We start from the raw sequence: 21,154 nt of genomic DNA, 5'->3' as shown, positions 1-21,154 counted from the left end.
GAAGAAGCAGAGGCTGCCAGCCCCAGGAAGGGTACAGCCGAAGTCCAGTGTCCTTTCAGTACCTCAATAAGTATACACCTGGGGAGGGAGGCTGGACTTTGCTGAGGCTAGTACCCCAGGGCTGCCAGTTTCAGCAAAGTTCTCAGATAAGCGATTCCTTTCAGAAAATCATGTGGACGTGGTCCATCATCATATTACAGGGCTAGGGAGGGTTTCAGCCTCCCTTCTCATAATCCCCATCAGTGCCACTTAACCCTACCCCCATAAAAATACACAACATAAGTAAACACAGTATGTTTGCTCTACAAACACACTTTCAATTCAGGTCCTCTATTTCCTTCTATCTAGGTTGCGCTCCATCCCAAACCCTTCCTACAAAGAAACTCTTGAGCCTCTAAAAGATTATACCAGCAGAGATGGACCTAGATTAGAGAGCCCTCCCCATATATTCTGGAGTCTTTGTATGACTTGTAAATTAACTGTCCTACTACTCAGATGGGGAACTCAGAGCCAAATTTAGCAATAATGATGATAATAATAATAATAATAATAATAATGCAATGTAACATTTCTTGTACTTAGAGTAAATATTCGCACAATACAATAAAAATTATTCAACTTAAAACCTGTATTTACATAACAAAATCTATGCCCTAACTGTAGGTATCTCACTTTTATTCTCTATAAATATCTGCTGAAGTACTTTTAAAACTATCAAGCTTCTACTTCAATTGTGTCCAAGGCAAGTAAATTTAGTACATTTTAGATTTTAGTACATGGCTGGGCAAAGCCTTGAAGGGAGAGCAGTGTAATGGTTGGGTCAAACACAACCATTGCACAAGGAAGCAAGCAGCATTGGGGAAGAGAATTTAAAAGGGAAAGATTTTCTCTCTGGAAATTCTACATTGAGAGAGCTTCTGTGCTATAACTCTATAAGGTTCTATGTTCTCTTTTTGTAACAGAAGCCATTGCCTTGTATTAAGACATTAATAAGCATTAACTTTTTGTATAGATGAGTTTAAGAAATAACCTACAAAACTGCTAATACAGGTATAAGACAGAATGCCCTTCTGCATTGGCAGTCACTACAGCATATTTGGAAAACTAGAAACCTGTAGGCTAACTTTGGCCTAAAACATTTTTAGTGTCCAGAAAATGCTTATTAAAATTTTTAACTTAAGTGTTACAGAATAAATATTAGGAGATTTACATAAAAATCTTTGTTTCTCAGCTTTAAAAAAAATACAGAAGATCTGGCAACACTGGGCCACCTTATGTTCACCTGGCAACAATCAGCTGAACCAAGAAATCACTGAGCCCTTTAAACCTCCCAGCTCACTACCGTCCAGCGTCTTCAGTCCCTATGGCATTGTATCTGCCCTTTTCCACTCACTTGGGTATCCAGTGGTCCCTGAAGGCATCTGAATTGGTGACCTCTGTACCAAAGATGTGAGAAACAGTCATTAAATATGCAGCAACCTGGAATGAGGAGTGGCCCAGCATTTGAAGGCCAGAGAAGGCCTTGATATTCATATATCCTTTGCCAGCACTGTATACTAGACATGAGAGACGGAGCAGGCCCTACATCAGATTCCTTTTAGCCTTTTTCCTGCACTGAACTGTCTTATACAACAGATTTCTTCTCAGTTATTAAATCTAATCCATAGCTATTCTGTGTATATAAGGACTGGAAGGACACTTAAAGAGCTGATTCCGACCCTGCCTCTCCTGGTTATGTTAGGCAGGTTGCTTTTAAATTAATGGGGGTCTCAGTTCCTCCTTCATAAAACTAATGGGTTCACCTGGAATCATCATGAAGATCATTTTTAGTTGGGCTGTCTCCATCTATACCACCTCCAACTTATCTATAATCTACTCAACCCTCAAGAGCTGTTCAAATTCTATCACCTCCATTAAACCTCTTCAGACTTTTCCTTTCTTTGAATTTTTGAGCTTATCACCAACACCATCCAAATTAGCATTTACTAATTTTCTAATTGCTTTGCTTTGAGTATACTGGTTCACTTGCCACATTGAAACAGAAAATTCCTTTAAAGACTTTACAGTTTAATTTTTAAATACTCTACAGCATGTTATACTTAACTGGTATTCAATGATTATTTAATTATTTAAACCAGATAAAGATACAGAAAATATGTATAAAATGGCAACCTTCCCAAAAAGCACCTTTCATCAGCCTACTCAAAATAAACTATCCTAACCAGCATCATAACTTGACCATCTGATTCAGGTAGGCATAATGTGTACTATGCCTGTGAGACATCAATGAAAAGACACTACTAGATTACCATATTACTTTGTACTTGATCATTTCCTCCTTCCACAGTTGAAAAGCTCAAAAGGGGAAAAATACAAACAAACATTAACTCACTACAATAATATATTAATCCGTGAAAGATTTGTTACCCACTAAAATAGGGCATGAGAAAAATTTTTCTACTATAATTTTTTTAAAAAATCAATTACTAGTAAGAAGCTATAGGTCAGATATTTGAAAACTACAACGAAAACCATCCTTACTCCTCCCCCACCCCCTTGGATGTCATCAGAAATTCTGAGTAAGAGTAGGCCAAGTTAGGATATCATGTGGGTGGGGATTTACCCACATTCACCGGAAAAGCAGTGGGATACAGGTTTTATTTGTTCCGGTCAAACTTCCCTTCCCCCTCACCTCCCAAATAATTAAGGCTTTAGCTATGTGCTCGGTTCTTTACTATGAAAGCAAAAAAAAAAAAAAAAGAGAGAGAGAGAGAGAAGAGAAAAATTCAAGTACAGAATTATTTTTAGACTATAGTCGGCTTAGAGATGAATTATTTGAATAAGGTTTCTACTTTTGGAAAGCGGAGAAAACTAGGTAGTAAAGCCTCTATTTCCCTTCTAAGAGTAAACTTTTTAATCCAATTTGATGATTACCTTAATTTCTCTACTACATGAATTTAAGATAACACTGTATCACTAAAGTAAATTAAATTAGCAAGCGTTAATCATGTCTTAACAGCTAGCCAATCTTAGTGGATTGAAATTTAGTCAATTTACAAACTTTTCTGTGATGGAGCAACACTTAATACAGGTGTTTCCACTTAATCCAATTCATTCTGTAATTCACATTATACACCTACTATGTTTGAGGGTCTGAATCAAAAGGGAGTGTACCCGTACGGTGGGGAAGGCATTTATTGGGAGGGGAGGACATGGAATCATGGCCCTAATCCTATTTAAAATAATGAAAAATACTGATTAAATAACTATAAACTGTCTCGGGGAATCCCAGTAGAACAGAACACGGTTTTATAAGCTGAGGGTAAAAACAAGCGTCTCAGTTTTTTTATAAAAAAAACTTTTTTAAACTGCCTTTCAACAGTTTGAAAGCTTTCAATGGTTTGTTTTATCTGGTGTTTCTGATCACCCAATTAATCCATCCTCTGACAGGAACCCATCTGTCAGTCTATCCACACACAATCTGAAAGGGACTCCAGATTAGGCTCCCTCTTTTAGCCACACCTACACAGGAAGCACCCTGTGGATGGAATGGAAAGTATGCCAGGCCTGTGCACACCCCTCACGCCCCATCTCCTTCGCTTAACCTCGACAGCCTCTTACCTTTAGCTAGGTTTTCACACAGCCCTATCAAATAAAAAGGACAAAACTCAAACTGAATTAGAGAATGAGCATTGTCAAGGTTTCTTTTAATTTAGATCAATGCCAGTTTTACTCTTCTTCTAGAGTCCTTTTTAAGGAGATATCATCCCAACCAGTTGTGATCCCAGAGAATCACAACAGGGCATGGCGTAGGAAAGACGTCGAAGCTCAATTCTCTATTATGCCATGCCCACCATACGAAAGGCATTTAACCTCCCGCGTGATTTTGTCCTTAAGATGCTCCACAAAATCTAACACAACTCCTACATCTAAGAGTCGACTCACTAATTTCAAGGGTTTTTGTTTTTGTTTTTATACGCTCTGCGTGTGGCACCCGATAACTTCAAGTTTAGAGTGAGCAGTTTCCTCCCAACGCCGCCTGCTCAACTACAGTACTAGGAGTTTTGAGGAGCAGCTCTCTAGCGAGGCCGCCTGCTGCGTCCTCCCCCACACGCACGCACCAAGTTCTACAGCTTCCGCAGCCGTCGGGGAACAACGTCCTTATTTGGTCACGGCCATCCCCTTACATAGTGGAGGTGGAGATCCTCCTCTCCAAGGACCACCCGCGTAGGGCGAGATTCCCCAATTCTGACTTTTCACTACTATCCCCCACAGGGGCGGGGCTCCAACTACAGGTAACCAGACCAGGCAACCTGGACTTCCAATTAGCAGGGTAGTCCCCAAGCCGGCCTGGCCAATCTCGGCCGGCTAGCCAAGACGACCAGACCTGACGTCAGACATGATTAAGTTGGCGCGTCACCTAGACGTCAGCCTCTTACCTCTCGGACGTCCCGTCCCAGGAGTAAAACTCCAGCGACTTTGGGCCCCGCCCCCGTGAGAGTGGAGGGCGGCCGATGAGGGCGGTTCTGAAGGGAACGAGACCAATGAGACCAGCCCGGGGCGGGGCGCGGGTCCGGAGGGTGGGGCGGGTGGCGGCGGTGGCAGTCCGAGGTCTGGCTCCGCGCAGTATATGACAGTACGTCAGCAGCGGGATGGCCCTAGCAGTGGCGGCGGCTGCAGAAGCCCAAGCAGCCGCGGCCGCAGTGGAGGCTAGAGCCGGAGCGGCGGCGGCGGCGGCACCCCGGGGAGTTTAAGATGGCGGCGGGGGGGGCAGTGGGCCTGCGGGAGGAGCAGCGCTATGGGCTGTCGTGCGGACGGCTGGGGCAGGACAACATCACCGTACTGCATGTGAAGCTCACCGAGACGGCGATCCGGGCGCTCGAGACTTACCAGAGTCACAAGGTGAGCGGGCCGGCCGGCAGGCTGGGTTCAGGGAGGCAAAGCGCACCCCTCAGGGCCTGGCCGCGCCTCCCCCTGCCCGGGCGCCGGGTGCGGGGCCGGCGGAGCCGTGGCTGGCAGCTGCCGCCGTCAGCGCCCGCAGCCGCCAGGCAGGGCAGGGCCGGGCCGGGCAGGGTGGCTGACGCCGCGGTCCCGGGCTAGCCTGGGCGTTGAGGAAGCGGGCAGTCGGGCGGCCCCTAGCGGCGGGGCCGAGGCAGCCGCAGCCCTGGGTCGGCTGCGCTGCCGCTGCGGGACTTTCCGACGGCGCCCGAGGATTTCCTGGCTTGCTGGGTCCCAAGGAAGGAGAGAGGCCCCGATAAGAGAAGTGAAATGACCACGCTACCCTCGGCGGGGAAGGAGGGTAGCGAGCAGCGTATGGGCAAGGAACCAGGGACGACTCGCGGGCACCAGCTGTCTGCGTTTTCTAGTTACATAGGCACGGTGGATCCTCAGACAGGACACAGGCGCTCTGCGTGTGGGGGTGGGACACACCTTGTATTCCCAGGGACTTGGGAACACAGGCGCTCCACGTATCAGGGGACACACTGTGTGCTCGAAGGGATGGGGACTCGGGCGCATGGTGAGGGGCACACGGTGTACTCATAGAGATAGGGACTTAGGCAGTCCGTGTAAGGGGGCGGCGCACACTGGAACGGCGGGGACACTGGCGCTTCGCGTACGGGGGGGAGGGGACACACCTGCATTCTCAGGGACTCCGGGACACCAGCGCATCGTGTTACTGGAGACGCGCCGCGTCCGGGGCGGACACAAACCAACCCGGGGAGAGAACTGAGGACTCACACACTCTTAGCGCTCCCCGGGAGCAAGACATCGGGTTCTGGGGAGAGAGGTTCACGGACGCTCAATGTACCCGAAAAAGCTCCCGGCGTCTTGGGCTGACTCTGGGAAGTGTAAACAGGGAACGAGCCAGAAGGTGGGAGGATACAATGAATCCCGGGCAGAGACTCGGGCCTCTCACCCCTCGTTTTCGAGAGAAGCCCATGGACACACACACACACATACACACACACTCCTCCAGTACAGAGAGAGGCTCAGATAGGCGCACATACACTGTAATTGGACTACAAATCCAGACGCTTTCATGTTGGAAAAAAAATGGGAGAGGGAAGCACCGAGAAGGGACGCGGTAACCAGGGTGCATGGGGAAACAGTTTATGGACATGCAGTACTGTATGCCTATGTGGGAGACCGGAGTGGATACATTGCGTGAGGGAGGGATATGCCATATGGGGGAACCTGTAACGTTTTACAGGAGAGGAGAGAGTCGGAAGGGAGATAGAACCCACGGGGCATCTTACAAATAGCCCATTCTATACTGAGGAACACACTCCAACCGGTCTCGTAAAACAGGCAGAGGGGCAGAAGGACACCGAGACACAGACTCACATAGTTATTCAGCTAAAAGTGGGGAAAAGAATTGACATCTGTTGAGCTCCCACTAGTGCCAGGCACTTTAAATACATAAAGCAAAGGCAGAGTCTGAGGCAGAGCGGCAGGAGAGGTGTGAACCCTGGTTCACTGGGAGTGTCGGAGAGAGCCCCCCTACCCCGACATAAGTGTGCACACAGAGGAAGGCATTAGTTGTGCACGCTTTGGATAGAAAATGAACTCACATGATAGGGTATTTGTAAACAGCAGTGGAGGCTCAGAGGTGAGTGTATTGTTAGGAAGGCACTCACAGAATTGGGTGGACACATGAGTGTACGTGCTAGGACACTTGTGTTACTAACCAGAGAAGCATATGGTGAAAAGGACTCACAGACTTTGTGTGGTGGGGTGAGGGGGCGTCAGGGAGGAGTGCATGCACAGGGAGAAAGGTACCGTCCTACATACAGTGAAATCTCGGGAGAAAACCTCAAGAATGGCTGGGAGAGATACAAGAAATAGAAAACTGCATGTGCCAATAGCTACTTCTAGATAGGTGCACCTGCAGTGAAAAGACCAGCATCAGACGGAGTGGGAGGCCCATATGGGGGAAGCCAGAAACACAGGCAGAGGGACAGAAGCAGACAGTGGAGAGAAACTCTGGAGAGAAACTCAGCCTTGCAAGATGGAAAGATAAGCTTGCCTGTTCCAAGGGAAGGGCGTGGGAAGGAATGGCAGTGGGAAGAAGGTAGGTCTGGGGATGTGAAGAGAAAACCCAGAGGCCCAGAGAGAAAGAAGTCAGCAGGAGGCGGCCAGCCCCTATTCAGGAGCAGACCCGAGGAGCAGAGAAATACTTGACACAGTGGGTGGGAAGAGGCATCTCTGGGGGTAGTAGGTCAGCCAGCTACCTTGGGAAAACAACAGGCAAACTGTACAGTTGATTACAGCAAGATTGACGGTGTACACTTGTGGGGAAAGGGGGCACATGAGGAGGTCCACTTGGGGAAGGGAAAGTGAAAGCCTGCTGATCTGCATGACCACTGGAGGCCCCAGAAGGGAGTGCTTTGTTTTCCTACCTTTGTATGTCCTTCATTTCTGCTTCCTATACCCTAGTGTTTTCATATTTGGGATTAAGTTTACAGTGCTCTAAAAGCCCCTGCATTTATATACCAGTAGCTTCCAGGAGGCAGAAGATCAAAAATTCTTTCTCTCCCAACCCACCACTTAGTTCTTAATTAAAAAAAAAAAAAAAAAATTACTTTTTAAGAGGTACCAAAGTCGTCAATGGCTTTGTTTGCTTCTGATTGCTTCTAGTACTTTTTCCATTTCTGTACATGCCCATTTATGGGTCTGGTTGGTCTCTACAGAGGCAGCAAAGGGAAAGGAGGAAGACTTTTTCCAGATCTCTCTACCTTAAAGCATGGAGCCAGGTAGCTTGTATTAGTCCTAGAATTCCTTTTCTCCTGCAAAACTGGTGGTGGAAACAATGGCATGGGGGGTATGGTACATAAGCTGACCATCCTTAACCAGCTCCTATCAGGACTCACTGTCAGCTCAGCCATGGAAACACTTTTTAAGGGGTGTGGACAAGTAAGCAGGAATTGGAGTGAAACTGTCAACCTCAGTTGGATGAAAACTGGGAAGAAACCAAAAAAATGAGATAGATACCTTTCTGGTGACTGAATGTACCATTGGTACCTACTGCAGGCTCTGCCCACCTATGTGTCCTCAGTGCCCCTCCTCCTGACTCAGCCAGACCAGTGCACCTCTATGGGCACAGTAACAGTTGCTAGCAGTAGGCATCTGACTGAGCTTTTATCCTCCAGTGGGAGGATATTAATTTGGTCTTTCTTGTCTTCCATCGTTATTAGAAATAGGGCTCATGACTTTAAATTGAAGCTGCTGTTTGAGAACATGTTCACATGGATTGGCTAATTGGGAAGAGGTTTCTGGTGGTCAAACCTGTTCTCTCTGCAGGGGAAATGGTTTTAATTTCTCATATAAAACTGTCCGCCACCATTCCTGTACTCATATAGGAGGGTACTTGATGACAGGTAGCCTCTAAGCAGCTCTGGCCTATGTAAAGTGATGACTATTACTCCTCTTCTAATGACTTAAGAGCCAGAAATTTCAACAGGTTAATTTCCTAAATTAAGCATCAGAGAATTCTTTTTTTGTCCAAATTATTTTGTCTATTGGAGTTACTCTTCTAAATTAACCCACTTTGACGTAAGCCTTCAGAGAAGTGAATTTAAAAATTTTAGGAAGCTATGATTTAGGCAGAACAGAGAACTTCTCTAGATATAATTGAGCAAATTTACAACGTTCTTAGCATTCGTGGAAACAGAATATTTGATGAAAATTCTGAAATCTTGCTTTTTTTCAAATTACAATTCCTCACTGTTTCAAAAGACGCATAATCCTACTTGACCTTCATTATTCGGGTTTCCTATTTTTAGAGAAGTGATCTTGAGAGCCTTTCTAAACAGGCAGAGGGACATTGTGAGTCCAGCAATGAGAGTTATAGTTGGAGTAAATATCTTCTAAAAGTTGTTTTCCCACTCACTTTGAATACAGAAATGGTTTCAAGTTGATTGTATATCATGTTAACTGGAAAGTTATTTTCATGATTGGCAGAAAAATTTAGACATGATAATACAGATATCTACAATATTAACCTTTTAAAATGTAGATTATTTTGAATGAGGAGAAAAGTTGCTAAATAAATAAAATCACAAATTACAACTTTATAGTCATTTTAAATTGTTATCTGTAATTGTGTGGTCTACATAAGCTCTACATGTTTTAAATGAGCATATATTACTGTAATTACATATTTCCCCCAAATGGAAAACTATATTTAAAATTAAAATCTGACACTTAAAAATACATTTTAGCTAAGTTCCTCAGTAATGCAGCTGGCTTTATTTTGATGTTTGAGTAATTTACTTTTATAACAAAAACTTTATCAAAGCATTATTTTCAGATTTTGTTGTTGCTGAGCCTGTCAATTTAGTTTTTAAAAAATGTTTACTCAAAGTTTCAAAGGTGGTGGCTCAAATAATACTACCATGTTTGCTGAACTATTACATAAAAAGTCTTGCATAGTTGTGTTTGGGGGCAGGGGCTGCTCTTGCTCTATCCCTGAAGATTAGAAAGCAGATGCCTTTAAGTGGGATTCTGCTAACACATTCTCTTGTCAACTCCATTGGATTGAAATACATTTTTCTGCCTTTGTTAGTGTCTTCTAGGAAAGTGGTAATGTTTTTAAAATTTGTACATATGTATTGCCATTTAATTTGTCATAATTTTAGGTGCTATTTACAAAGCATAAGTTCTTATTTAAGCCTCCAAAATTATTGTCCTTCATAGTAGCTCCCTTCAATGTGTTACTTGACCTTTTGTTAAATCACTGAGTCCACAGGTCAGAGGGTAAGTGACTTCCTCACCTTATCCTTTTTTTCTACCAGGTGAACTTCTTAGCATTTGATTCATTATAGGTTAAGAAACAGAAAAGACTCATACTCTGCTTTTTTCTCTTTCTTTTTCTGCCTGCCCATACTTTGTATGTGTTTTCAATAATCTGCCTTATAATACAGAAGACTGTTCTTAAGCCACCACTTGAGCATCCAGACCTACCAGCACAGCACTGCCACCACTGTTGGACATGTTTATTAAGTAAAACAGTGAGGTTTGCTTTAACAGATTCTATTTGCTCCACTTTTAAAATGTAGCCAAGTTTAATTTAAATAAATTAATCATACTGACATTTAACTTAGACCCATTTTCAGTCTGTGCTTGATTTTAAAATGCTTTTTATCAATTAAAGTCAAGTTTGTACCCCATTCTTCGGTGTTTGGAAAGTTTATTCAGATGCCCAGTTGCTCAATGCAAAGGAGGGTGTTCCTCCCTGAGAAAAGTAGTAGCCAGATTGCCTAAAAAGATAGACAGGGAAGCTTGGCACCAGAATTGGGAAGAGAAAGAAAGAACATATGTGAAGGATTGGAACATGTTCAAGAAAAGAATTTAAAAGGAAAGGGGCGTAGAATTCTTGGAATGACTTATAGAAAAGCTTACCAAGGACAATCACCAGATTCAGCCTTTCCATTTGCTCCATTTGCACTTGTGAAAAATTACAGAAGCTGTGTTCCTAAGGCTTATTAGGTAATTGGTGATAAAGCCAGCAGAGAGAGGAAAATGAGAATTTCAGCTGAACCAAGGCTAGGTCACTTTTAACAATTTGTGATGACCCTTTTCTCTGCAACAGAGAAGCTTAGGAGCCCGGCACTAGATCCAGCCCACCATTTGTTAGATTGGGCCAAATGTATTTTGGATTGTTTGAGAAAATGTCCCTAAAATGTGATATTATGGCCATTCCTACATTGAAGATGAAGTAAGTCTTACAATAAAGAAAACAACATGTATATAACCCAACATCTGACTGTCCTGCATACCTCAGCTCCGTACAGAATTTCTATAACTTATGCACAGATTTCCCACAGTTCTGGAGTAGAATATAATAAACTAATGTCCATGTCTTTAGAGCAAATTAAAGCTGGAAAACACGGCATAACTCGGGTCAGGTTACCAGCGAGGATTGCTATCTCTGTCTTTTGTTTTTTGTCTCCTTCCTTCTTTCCTTCCTTCCTATTTTTTTCTGTGGCAGCATTATGGCTCTTGAGAGCCATGTTAAACCTTCAGGAAGAACTGGTTTAAGAGTTGCCACTAATACTTTGCCAGCAAAGACCAAAACTGGCATTTGCATGGTTTAATTCAGGATATAAGAAAAGGGAATTTTATTCATTAAGCTATAAGCTCCTTGAAGATTCATGAATAAAATTATCACCTTGAATTGACCTCTACAGTAAGGGCATTTGGCTACTGGTTTCATAGTAACTAGATTGTTAAACAAATGGCATGAGTTTCTTTTCTTCACGGGGATCCTATATGTTATTGGTCTAAAATCCTTGGGTCTTAAAGGATTTTAGCAAGATTTTAGCAGACAAACTGGATGGGGACCACATCTCCAGCAGAAACAATGACATAGGTAAGCAAAGAAGAGTGGTAGCTAGGGCAAGCTCCAAGAATTGCCATAAAGACCCTGTTCTGCTTAACGTGAAGGGCAAGAGAAAAATATAGCTGAGTTTAAGAGAGAAAAAGTAGGTCGGAGCAGATTCATTACCTTACTAAGAAGTTTGGATTTTATTCTGTGAACAGAGTAGAAACATAAGGTAATTTGATCTACATTTTAGGATTATTCTGGCCCTGGTGTGCAGGATGACTATAATGTGAATCTGGAAGGAGATAGACAAGTTAGGAAGAAGTTTGTGGTCCAGGCCAGAGATAACTGGAGTCCACCCTAGGGTGTTGGTGGGAGAGGTAGGAGATGAATAGAGTCTATAGAATTTAACAAGATATCGGCCGGGTGCGGTGGCTCACGCCTGTAATGCCAGCACTTTGGGAGGCCGAGGCGGGCGCATCACGAGGTCAGGAAATCAAGACCATCCTGGCTAACACGGTGAAACCCTGTCTCTACTAAAATACAACAAAAAAGAAAATTAGCCAGGCGTGGTGGCAGGCACCTGTAGTCCCAGCTACTCGGGAGGCTGAGGCAGGAGAATGGTGTGAACCCGGGAGGCAGAGCTTGCAGTGAGCCAACATCGCACCACTGCACTCCAGCCTGGGCGACAGAGCAAGACTCCGTCTTAAAAAAAAAAAAAAAAAGAATTTAACAAGATATTTTAAAGAAGCAGGATTGAATTGAGATTTCTAGCCATTGGCACTAGGAGGAGTACCCCTAATAGAAAAGGAGAAATTGGAAGCAGTTGGGAGAGTGGAGTTGGGGGTAGGAGAGATAAAGATGTGAGTGACATTTTGGTGAACATTCACTCAGTCTTTTAATTGATAATGAAAAGACTTGGGTTTGATTAGATGTTTTATATTTGAGAAGTATATTCGGAGTTTGAGGCAGACAGCTATATAAAACAGTGCTGTATTACTTAACATGTCTTATATAAACTGTTTTATTTGGATGGAAATTTTGGAGATTGTTGATGTTTTGAAGAAAGTTGAAATTCTTTGGGAAAAATTTGGTTTTGAGCAAGGCATTTTAAATTTTGTTTGTATTTTTATAGACTTTCTTTATTGAATAACCTCTATAAATTGTACTTAAGGCCATCATAAAGCACTGATAATATGAAATCTAATTTTATTTTAACATGGAAATCAGACCTTCTGTGGTTTCTGTCCTATTGATTAATGAAACGTAAGTAACTCTATATAATGTTCCTGGATTTACATTTCAAGTTTTATTTTGAAATAGTATAATTCCTAAAGGCCTTGAAGGAGTACTTTCAATTACTTCACATTTCCTCTATTTCTGTTTTGGTGTTTTGATTCCTTTATTTTTTTTTTGTTGGCAGTTCCTTATGAAAAACATAACAAAAGAATCATGAGTGCTTAAAACTTGCTATACATACACATTGTAATGGACTACTATGAGCGCTTGGTTCTTGATCCAGGGAGATAACCTAATCTGGAAGACTTTTTCAGTGAACAGTGAGCTTATTCAAGGGTGTAGCCAGGCTTGAACTTTCTTATAAGATTCACAGAGATACTTTAAGACTTAAATATGCTTAGCTAGAAACTTAAGTATTAGCATATTTTAAGATAACATTTAATATCATTGCTTTTGGCTCCATTATTAGAAACCATGATGCCTCAAGAACCAGAAAAAGTGTCCATGTAATAAAAACTCAGCTGAGTATCTTAAGATGTTTTTTCTTTAATAAAAAGTTAAGAGGTAGAAGAGTTAAACTACCAAATATTCGTTTGTTCACTCAGCGAACATGTATTTATCTTCTGACATTTGCCAGGGATAGAACTAGGCATTAGAGATAGAAAGCTGAATAAGTCATGAATGGTCCCTGCCAAGAAAGTGCTTGTCATTTTAGTAGAAGCAGGCAAATGTGAAAAAAATGAACACTATAAAGTTTGTGTTCAAGGAGATGTCTTCTTTACCTGCTATCCTCTGCTCAGCCCGTTGTTTCCACCACACCCGTGAGGTTATACCTGCCAAGGTCCCTGTTAAAGTCCAGTGGTCATCTCTTTGTTTCCATCTTACCAGACCTCAGTGGTATTCCATTCTCTTGACCACTTCTTCCTATTAGAAACACTTTCCTGATTTTCCTCCTACCTCTCTGCCTATTCTTTCTCATTCTCCTTTGCCTACTTTCCTCTGTTTGACTGGCCTCTGAATGTTGGAGCTCTCTCTCTCTTCTCTTTATCTGTTTAGTCTCCCTGGGTGAGTTCATTTAGTCCTTTGAATTTAAATGTCATCTATACGTTAATGACTCCCAAATATTTATCTCCAGATCTATCCTTTTCTCTAGCTCCAAGTACTGATTTCCAATATACTTCCTCATCAAAGTTTAATAGACATCTCAAACCTTACATATCCAAACTGTGTTTTTTACCCTTTTAGGAGTTTTTTCTCAAGGGTATGGCTAATCATTGCAAGGAGAAAACTATCTTCTGACAATCAACTATTTCAATAAGTACAGACATAAAGGAAATTATAAAAATGTTACCTGATTTTGTTATTATAAAAGATCCTCTCCTTTGTTGATATGAGATTCCATGAGGGATCAAGTAAGTTTTTTTTTAACTTTTATTTTAGGTTCGGGGTACGTGTACAGGTTTGTTATGTAGGTAAATTGCGTATCATGGGGGTTTGGTGTACAGATTATTTCATCACCCACGTAATAAGCATAGTACCCAATAGGTAGTTTTTTGATCCTCACCCTCCTTCCACCCTCCACCCTCAAAGTAGGCCCTAGTGTCTGTTATTGCGCTCTTTATGTCCATGCGTACTCAATGTTTAGCTCTCACTTAAAAATGCAAACATACAGTATTTGTTTTTTTGTTCCTGTGTTAGTTTGCATAGGGTAATGGCCTCCAGCTCCATCTATGTTGCTGCAAAGGACATGATCTCATTCTTTTTCATTGCTGTGTTGTATTCCATGGTATAGATGTACCACCTTTTCTTAATCCAGTCTACCATTGGTGGGCATTTAGGTTGATTCCATATCTTCGCTGTTTCTAAAAATAACTCATGATTTTACTCCTCAAATCTCTATCTACCTAAGTGTTCCCTATCTCAGTAAGTAGCAGAACTATCAATTGCCTAGAAATTGACTAGCAACCCTTGATTTGTCTCCTGTTTTCTTGACATATTTGATCTATCAGCAAGTACTGTCAACCTTCAAAATATCCTGAATCTAACCCCACCCGTTACTGCTATTCCAGTCCCAGTTACCATCATCTCTCCTCAGGATCACTGCCATAAACTTCGAGGTGGCCTTCAAGTTTCTACCCTTCCCCCATAATCCACAGCAGCTAGAGTGATCTTTTCAGAACATTAAGTATAATCAAGTAGTCTCCCAGTTTCAAGCCCCCTGATGGCTGCTCCCTTTGTAAAAAATGTTTTAGATGCCACATTTTATTAATTTCTAGTTTAAAAAAAAAAAAAAACTCCATCTTCCAATCTAAGCTTATTTTACCACTTCTCCTTATACTTCTGCTTTAGAGTTCATGATCCCAGGAAACCTTTATTTGCATTTACAGTCAGATTTGACATATAAGCTAATTATACAATTATAAGGCTCACATTAAATCTGGGGAAAAAAATGGTGGGATACTATGCTTCAAGTGTTGATTGATTGATTGATTGATTGATTGATTTTATTTTATTTTTGAGACAGAGTCCCGCTCTGTCGCCCAGGCTGGAGTGCAGTGGCGTGATCTCAGCTCACTGCAAGCTCCACCTCCCGGGTTCACGTCATTCTCCTGCCTCAGCCTCCCAAGTACCTGGGGCTACAGGCGCCCGCCACTACGCCTGGCTAATTTTTTGCATTTTTAGTAGAAACAGGGTTTCACCGTGTTAGCCAGGATGGTCTCGATATCCTGACCTCGTGATCCACCCACATCGGCCTCCCAAAGTGCTGGGATTACAGGTGTGAGCCACCATGCCTGGCCAAGTGTTGTTGATTTAAATGCTGGTTCACAGTAACTAACTTTGGCTGGTTGTTCGGTTTAGATTTTTGCCTTCCATGTTCAAGAGCTATTTGCAATCCTAAGATGTAAGACAACCATATATATGAAGATTTTATATATATATATATATAAATAAAATTTGGCATGTATCAGATAGCCACCATTTTCATTTTTTTTTTTTTTTTTTTTTTTTTGAGACGGAGTCTCGCTCTGTCGCCCAGGCTGGAGTGCAGTGGCGCGATCTCAGCTCACTGCAACCTCCGCCTCCCGGGTTCACGCCATTCTCCTGCCTCAGCCCCTCGGAGTAGCTGGGACTACAGGCGCCCGCCACCACGCCCGGCTAATTTTTTTTTTTGTATTTTTAGTAGAGACGGGGTTTCACCGTGGTCTCGATCTCCTGACCTCGTGATCCGCCCGCCTCGGCCTCCCAAAGTGCTGGGATTACAAGCGTGAGCCACCGCGCCCAGCCCAGATAGCCACCATTTTCTAGAAGCTATCTTTCAAAACAAGGATTGTGCTAAATAGATGTTGGTTTTGATAATCCCTTATATTTCACTCTTTCCATGCTGTAGTGGCTAGAAAGAAATTATTCTTTACTTCATATTTGGTACTTCCAAATCTGCAGAAAAGGAATTTCTTTTGAATGTAAGGTTACATTGACTCACAGGGCAAAATACTAGATTGGTTTTGTGAAGCTTAATGACTTTCTTTTTGGCATCTAGTAAAAGGTTTGAGGCAAAGAAGGAGATACCATTTTTTAAAGTAGTTTTGGATTATTTCTAAATTTCATATCATGTATTATTCTAAGCATATTATTGGCTTTTAACAAGAGCTGAGTGTATTTTATTTCTTCAGCATCAACTGTCTGATTTCCTGTGCTATTTTCTGCTTTTAACTCCAATTTTCTTTCTTCCTCCTCTCTCCTTGCCTAGATATTTTTTATTACAGTGGTTAAAATATAATTACTAGATAGTCTTCTTTGGGTTCTCTATCAGATGATGTCCTAAAGAACAAAGAAAAAAGTGACTCTTGAACAAAAGAATCATTACTACCAGTTCTTAAATAGTATAGGGGGAAAGAAAGATGATCTATTTTATCCAAGCGTGTCTACTTATTTACTTTTTACTAGTGCAAGTAAAAACAAGTTCTCCAATTGTCTGGTATTTTCCTTCTGCCATAGTGCAAAACCAAAAAAGTCATTCTTAATTCTCTGGCTTTCAGTTTCAAATTTCATATTACCATTGTTGAAGAGGGGCAGGAAAGACTAACCATATAAAATGCTGAATAAGAGCGCAGTTCTGAGCCCCAGGTCACTTATTAGCTGTGTAGCCTTCAGTAATTCATAGAACTTACCTGAGAAATGAGAATAATAGTATCTACCCTACAAGGGTGCTTCTGAGAATTCCCAGAGGTGGTAGTAAAAATGGATAGTGCCTGATACATTGTAAACACTCAAATAGTAACTGGTTAGCTATAACTGTTTCTTTAAACAATCCACTTTAAGTACTCACTTGAACCATCACCACTTATAGAAAGTTTTTTTGTTTTGGGCAAAGTTCCAAAATTATATTTGACATTGGAATTTTTCTTTGCAGTATCTTTATCATGGCTTATAATGCAGCTTAGATACAAAGGTAGATACCAAGTATTTAATAAATACTTGCTGATTGATTTCAAATAATTTAAGAATTCTTGAATTAAGTAAAGAATAATTCAAGAGTTAACCTTTAGTTAACTCAAAGTTCCATGATGGGTTCAAAAGGGAAGCTAAAGGTATCTCAAAAACATCTCTAACCTTAATAAAGTTGGAAAGATCTCTATAATATTTTTTAGAAATATTGTTATTTTCTAGGCCAAGAATGCTATTTCTTGTTTGTATATTTGTAAAACTGATGGTTGTTCATAAGGGAAAGGTAACCACACATTTAATTTGTTTACATGGGTAAGCAATATGTAAATAATCAAGAGATGGTTATAAACTACCTTTATAGGATAACTTTTTTATTCAACTCCAAAAACGCAGCTGTGCTCTTCTCCCACCCCAAAGGAATCATGTCAGAATTAATATTCCTTAGGAAAATTAATATTTCTTAGGAAAATGACTCAGTAAATTATATATTACTTTTATAGTTCTGATATATTGTGAGGAATAGTCCCTGGAAATAAGTGTACATAGATCTCTTTGGTCACAGAGCAATTCTTGTTGCAGTAGCATTGGCTTGTAAATGCAGATGTCAAGAGTATAACCAAACTTAAGAGCATTTTAGCATTGCCTGTACTACTATTCTGTGCTTAGGAATGCCCAACATTTCATAAGAGGTAAAAAGCGTAAATTCAAGGAGCTCTAAGAGCAGTGAAAGTACTAAGATTTGACAGAATCTTTTGACTGCAAACCATCACTTTTATCAGGTTGTTGAAGGAGTTTCCCTAGCCAATTACAATCTGCCTTTGTGTTCTTGGTTGGAAATAAATACCAGATCACTCTCTTACTTATAGCTCAAATACTATTCCCTTAAGCCCTAGAGTAACTTGGTTTTCGGAAGAGCTACTTGGTGAAAATATTTAATTACAGCTAAAAGCAAAAGTTGAAACCTTACCTGAAACTCATTTCTAATGGGAATGTATTCAGCGAATGTTTAAAGATACAATGAGTTGAGGTCATGTTTATACAATTAAACTTAGGCTAAACAAATTTGGATAAAAAACTAACATGCTTTAGACATTTGCTTATAATGGTATTGACTTCTAAACTTTTTCCTGGTGGCTCTCTTAATAACACAGTGAGTGATCAGATACAAAATAAGTGGTGTAGAGTTCTGTTTCTTCCTGTGGCATTTTTTTTTTTTTTTTTTGAGGCGGAGTCTCGCTCTGTCGCCCAGGCTGGAGTGCAGTGGCGCGATCTCGGCTCACTGCAAGCTCCGCCTCCCGGGTTCACGCCATTCTCCTGCCTCAGCCTCCCGAGTAGCTGGGATTACAGGTGCCCACACCAAGCCCGGCTAATTTTTCGTTTTTTTAGTAGAGACGGGGTTTCACCATGTTAGCCAGGATTGTCTCTATCTCCTGACCTCTTGATCCGCCCAGCCTCCCAAAGTGCTGGGATTACAGGCGTGAGCCACCGCGCCCGGCCCTATGGCATTTTTAAAAACATTCAAGAGCTGTAGCCTAGTTAACATGTTCTTTTCTAAAATTGGGATTAAAATCAGTAAAGCTTTTGAGGTTCTTTTAAGTATTTTCTAGATTGCTAGATATCTTAAAAGAATTTCTGAGTAACAATGAGCTTAGTTTGCCCTGTTTGGATAAGTACATACAACTATTCCATAAATGAGTGTTTTATTATGTATTAAATAAAATGGTAACAAATATTTATGTTCTTTCACTATACATCATCCTTAAAGGAAATAAAAACTATTTTTTTCAGTTTTTAATCAGAAACTGAACTAAATTATACTTTAGTTTTTTTGGAAATTATAATTACTTTATGAAATTCATTTTCCTTGGAAACAAAATGCCAAAAGAACTGAGTGAACATTTAAGGTCTTTTAAATATTTAGCACTAGGGGGTAACACATTTCAGAGGCAAGAGAAAGAAAGAGTACTGTATTTGGAATTCAGAGAACTGGATTTAAGGCCCAACCCTGCTAATCACCAGGTCTGTGATCCTGAGTGATGTATTCTACCTCTTAGAGACTCATTATTTATTCTGTCTCTGAAATGGGGGATAATGATGCTTTCCTACCACCCAGGGCTGGTTTTAGGAGGCTCACTTGAAACGATGGATATAAAAATGCTCTGTGCCATACATTAGAAAACTATGTAAATAAAAATTATTCTTGTTGAGGAGTCAAGCTGTATAGGTAAAACTATAAGCATGTCAAGAAGTCAAGTTCTAAATTCAGGGCATGAGGTAAAAAAAAATTGTATATAGTCAAAATTACTCTTGCAAGTTTCTAACTTGTTGTGAAGAATAGTACATATTGTCTTGTCTGTACAACCCTGAATAGTAATCTGCATATGTGTACAATGTGTATAGTGGTATACTTCATATATAAAGAGAATATATACAAAATGATTTTACAATACTTTTTTTTTCAGCTGAGCATGTAATACTTGTAAGTTACATATGCCTAAGACTCCTGTATCATAACAATCAGGAATAAGACAACCTATGAAAAAATATGCCCAATGTAGTGGAACAGTAGACGCTGGGATCTGGACAAACAGCTAATGAGATTTAACTCATAGTTACATAGTTCCAAGTTAGCAAAATGGTGGCACCAGAGTTTTGTTTGGCTAGAAACCGGTTTAACATTTTTAAATTTGGATTTCTTTCCTTTGGGCATTCATTTTCCAGGTACTCACCACTCCTTGTTGCCTTACATCCATCTGTTCCAAAGACCTTTGGGTCTTTGAAGACATTGAAACATTGAGTGTTTGACTCCTGGTTTATCCAAAGGAAGGCCTCACTGAGGAAATCAATTTTGAACTTGAATGTTAAGTAAGCAATAGCTATGGATTGGCAAAGTAGAGCTTGGGAATTTATGCCAGGTTGGAATAACAGGAAAGAGTTAGAGAGAAAAGTCTTTGCAAAACAAACAAAGGTTAACATAGCTGAGCTATTGTTGGGAGGAAGTGGAAGATGAACTTGGTTGATTCTGGTTGATCTTGGTTGATAGCAGATGTGTTTTCTATTTAGTAGTTGGCTTTGTTTTGACAGACAGTGGTAAGAACTACTGTGGGCCAACAGTGGTATATGAGAGAGGTTCTGCTGGCTGTTTGAACAATTTGGAAGGACTTCAAGGAAGGGAAAAAGCCATTATCTAGTTGTGAGGTGATAAGGGTCTTGCTTTTGAAATGGAGACTAAGAACTTAATTTGAGGGAGTTTGGGGCAGAGTGGCCAGAGTTGGTGACTGGGAGCCCTGGAGCCACGCTGGCATCGTCTTTCTTTGGTGTCTAATATTCAAGCTTTCAGCACATCTTATCATTTTTCCTGGGGAATATCTGCTGTGTCCACTATCCCCTGTTAGCTGCAGATGCAATCATACTAATTTAGGCCTTTATTACCACTTCCAGGGTATTTCTAAAGCATCCACCCGGACTGTGCACTAGCTCACTTCTCCAGCCCTGCCCTGCCCTGATCCATCTCTCTCCATCTATTTTACACATGACTGAAAGAGCTGCCTTCCCCCAAAACACTTCTTTGAGCAACTCTCTTATACAAAAAATTGAGAGAGCCTCTAATTGTTTATCAACTTAAAGGCAAGAGTAAAACCCATCAGTGAGGGGTTAGGGAGGGGATTAGGGCAGGATATTTCAGAGTGATAAACTTTTTGAACAGAGTCATCCTGAGTTCTGAAATTTAAATTATTGCCCTATTCTGTAGCAAATAGAAACTAAAAATGAAGACACATTTTGAGGATAAGGAAAAATTAGGCAGGAATTTACAGGTCAGATCTCATCCTTGCTGTTGTATTTCAGGTGGGAAAGAAGCATACACATACAGACCTGCCCTCTGACCATACAGTGTCCATTCCTGTCTCCTTGCTTTTTTCCTCAGGGTATTCTCTCTTCTTGGAACTTACCTTTTCTAAACTGCTATTCAAGAGCCACCTTTTCCATAAACATTTATCTATTCTAACCCGTACTGTCCTTTTTGAGAATTCTTACTACACTTCCCAGTGCTACTTAGCCTAGTACTTAATCATTCTCAAATTTTCCCCAACTAAAAGATGAACTCTCTGGCATGAGGGATTATGACTCCACACTCTTGAATACCCC

The 21,154-nt window shown here is 41.1% G+C and overlaps 1 protein-coding gene across 2 annotated transcripts in view; it reads left to right on the top strand.

Annotated features, from left to right (window-relative positions):
- The first annotated feature begins 4,437 nt into the window (after nt 1–4,437).
- ELL2 (elongation factor for RNA polymerase II 2) overlaps nt 4,438–21,154 on the top strand; it is a 75,100-nt gene continuing 58,383 nt past the window's right edge. Inside the window, exon 1 of one of the 2 annotated variants that reach the window (XM_055233368.2) lies at nt 4,438–4,902. In XM_055233368.2, the coding sequence (XP_055089343.1) occupies nt 4,756–4,902 (147 nt within the window). In that variant the 5' untranslated portion in view covers nt 4,438–4,755. The remainder of the gene's footprint in view (nt 4,903–21,154) is intronic. The other variant, XM_063612379.1, reaches the window with a different exon arrangement.

This window comes from Symphalangus syndactylus, chromosome 11 (assembly GCF_028878055.3).
Source record: "Symphalangus syndactylus isolate Jambi chromosome 11, NHGRI_mSymSyn1-v2.1_pri, whole genome shotgun sequence".
NCBI classification, from domain to species: domain Eukaryota; kingdom Metazoa; phylum Chordata; class Mammalia; order Primates; family Hylobatidae; genus Symphalangus; species Symphalangus syndactylus.
The sequence above is the reverse complement of the archived record's forward strand: the minus strand, read 5'-3'. Positions and strand labels throughout refer to the sequence as shown.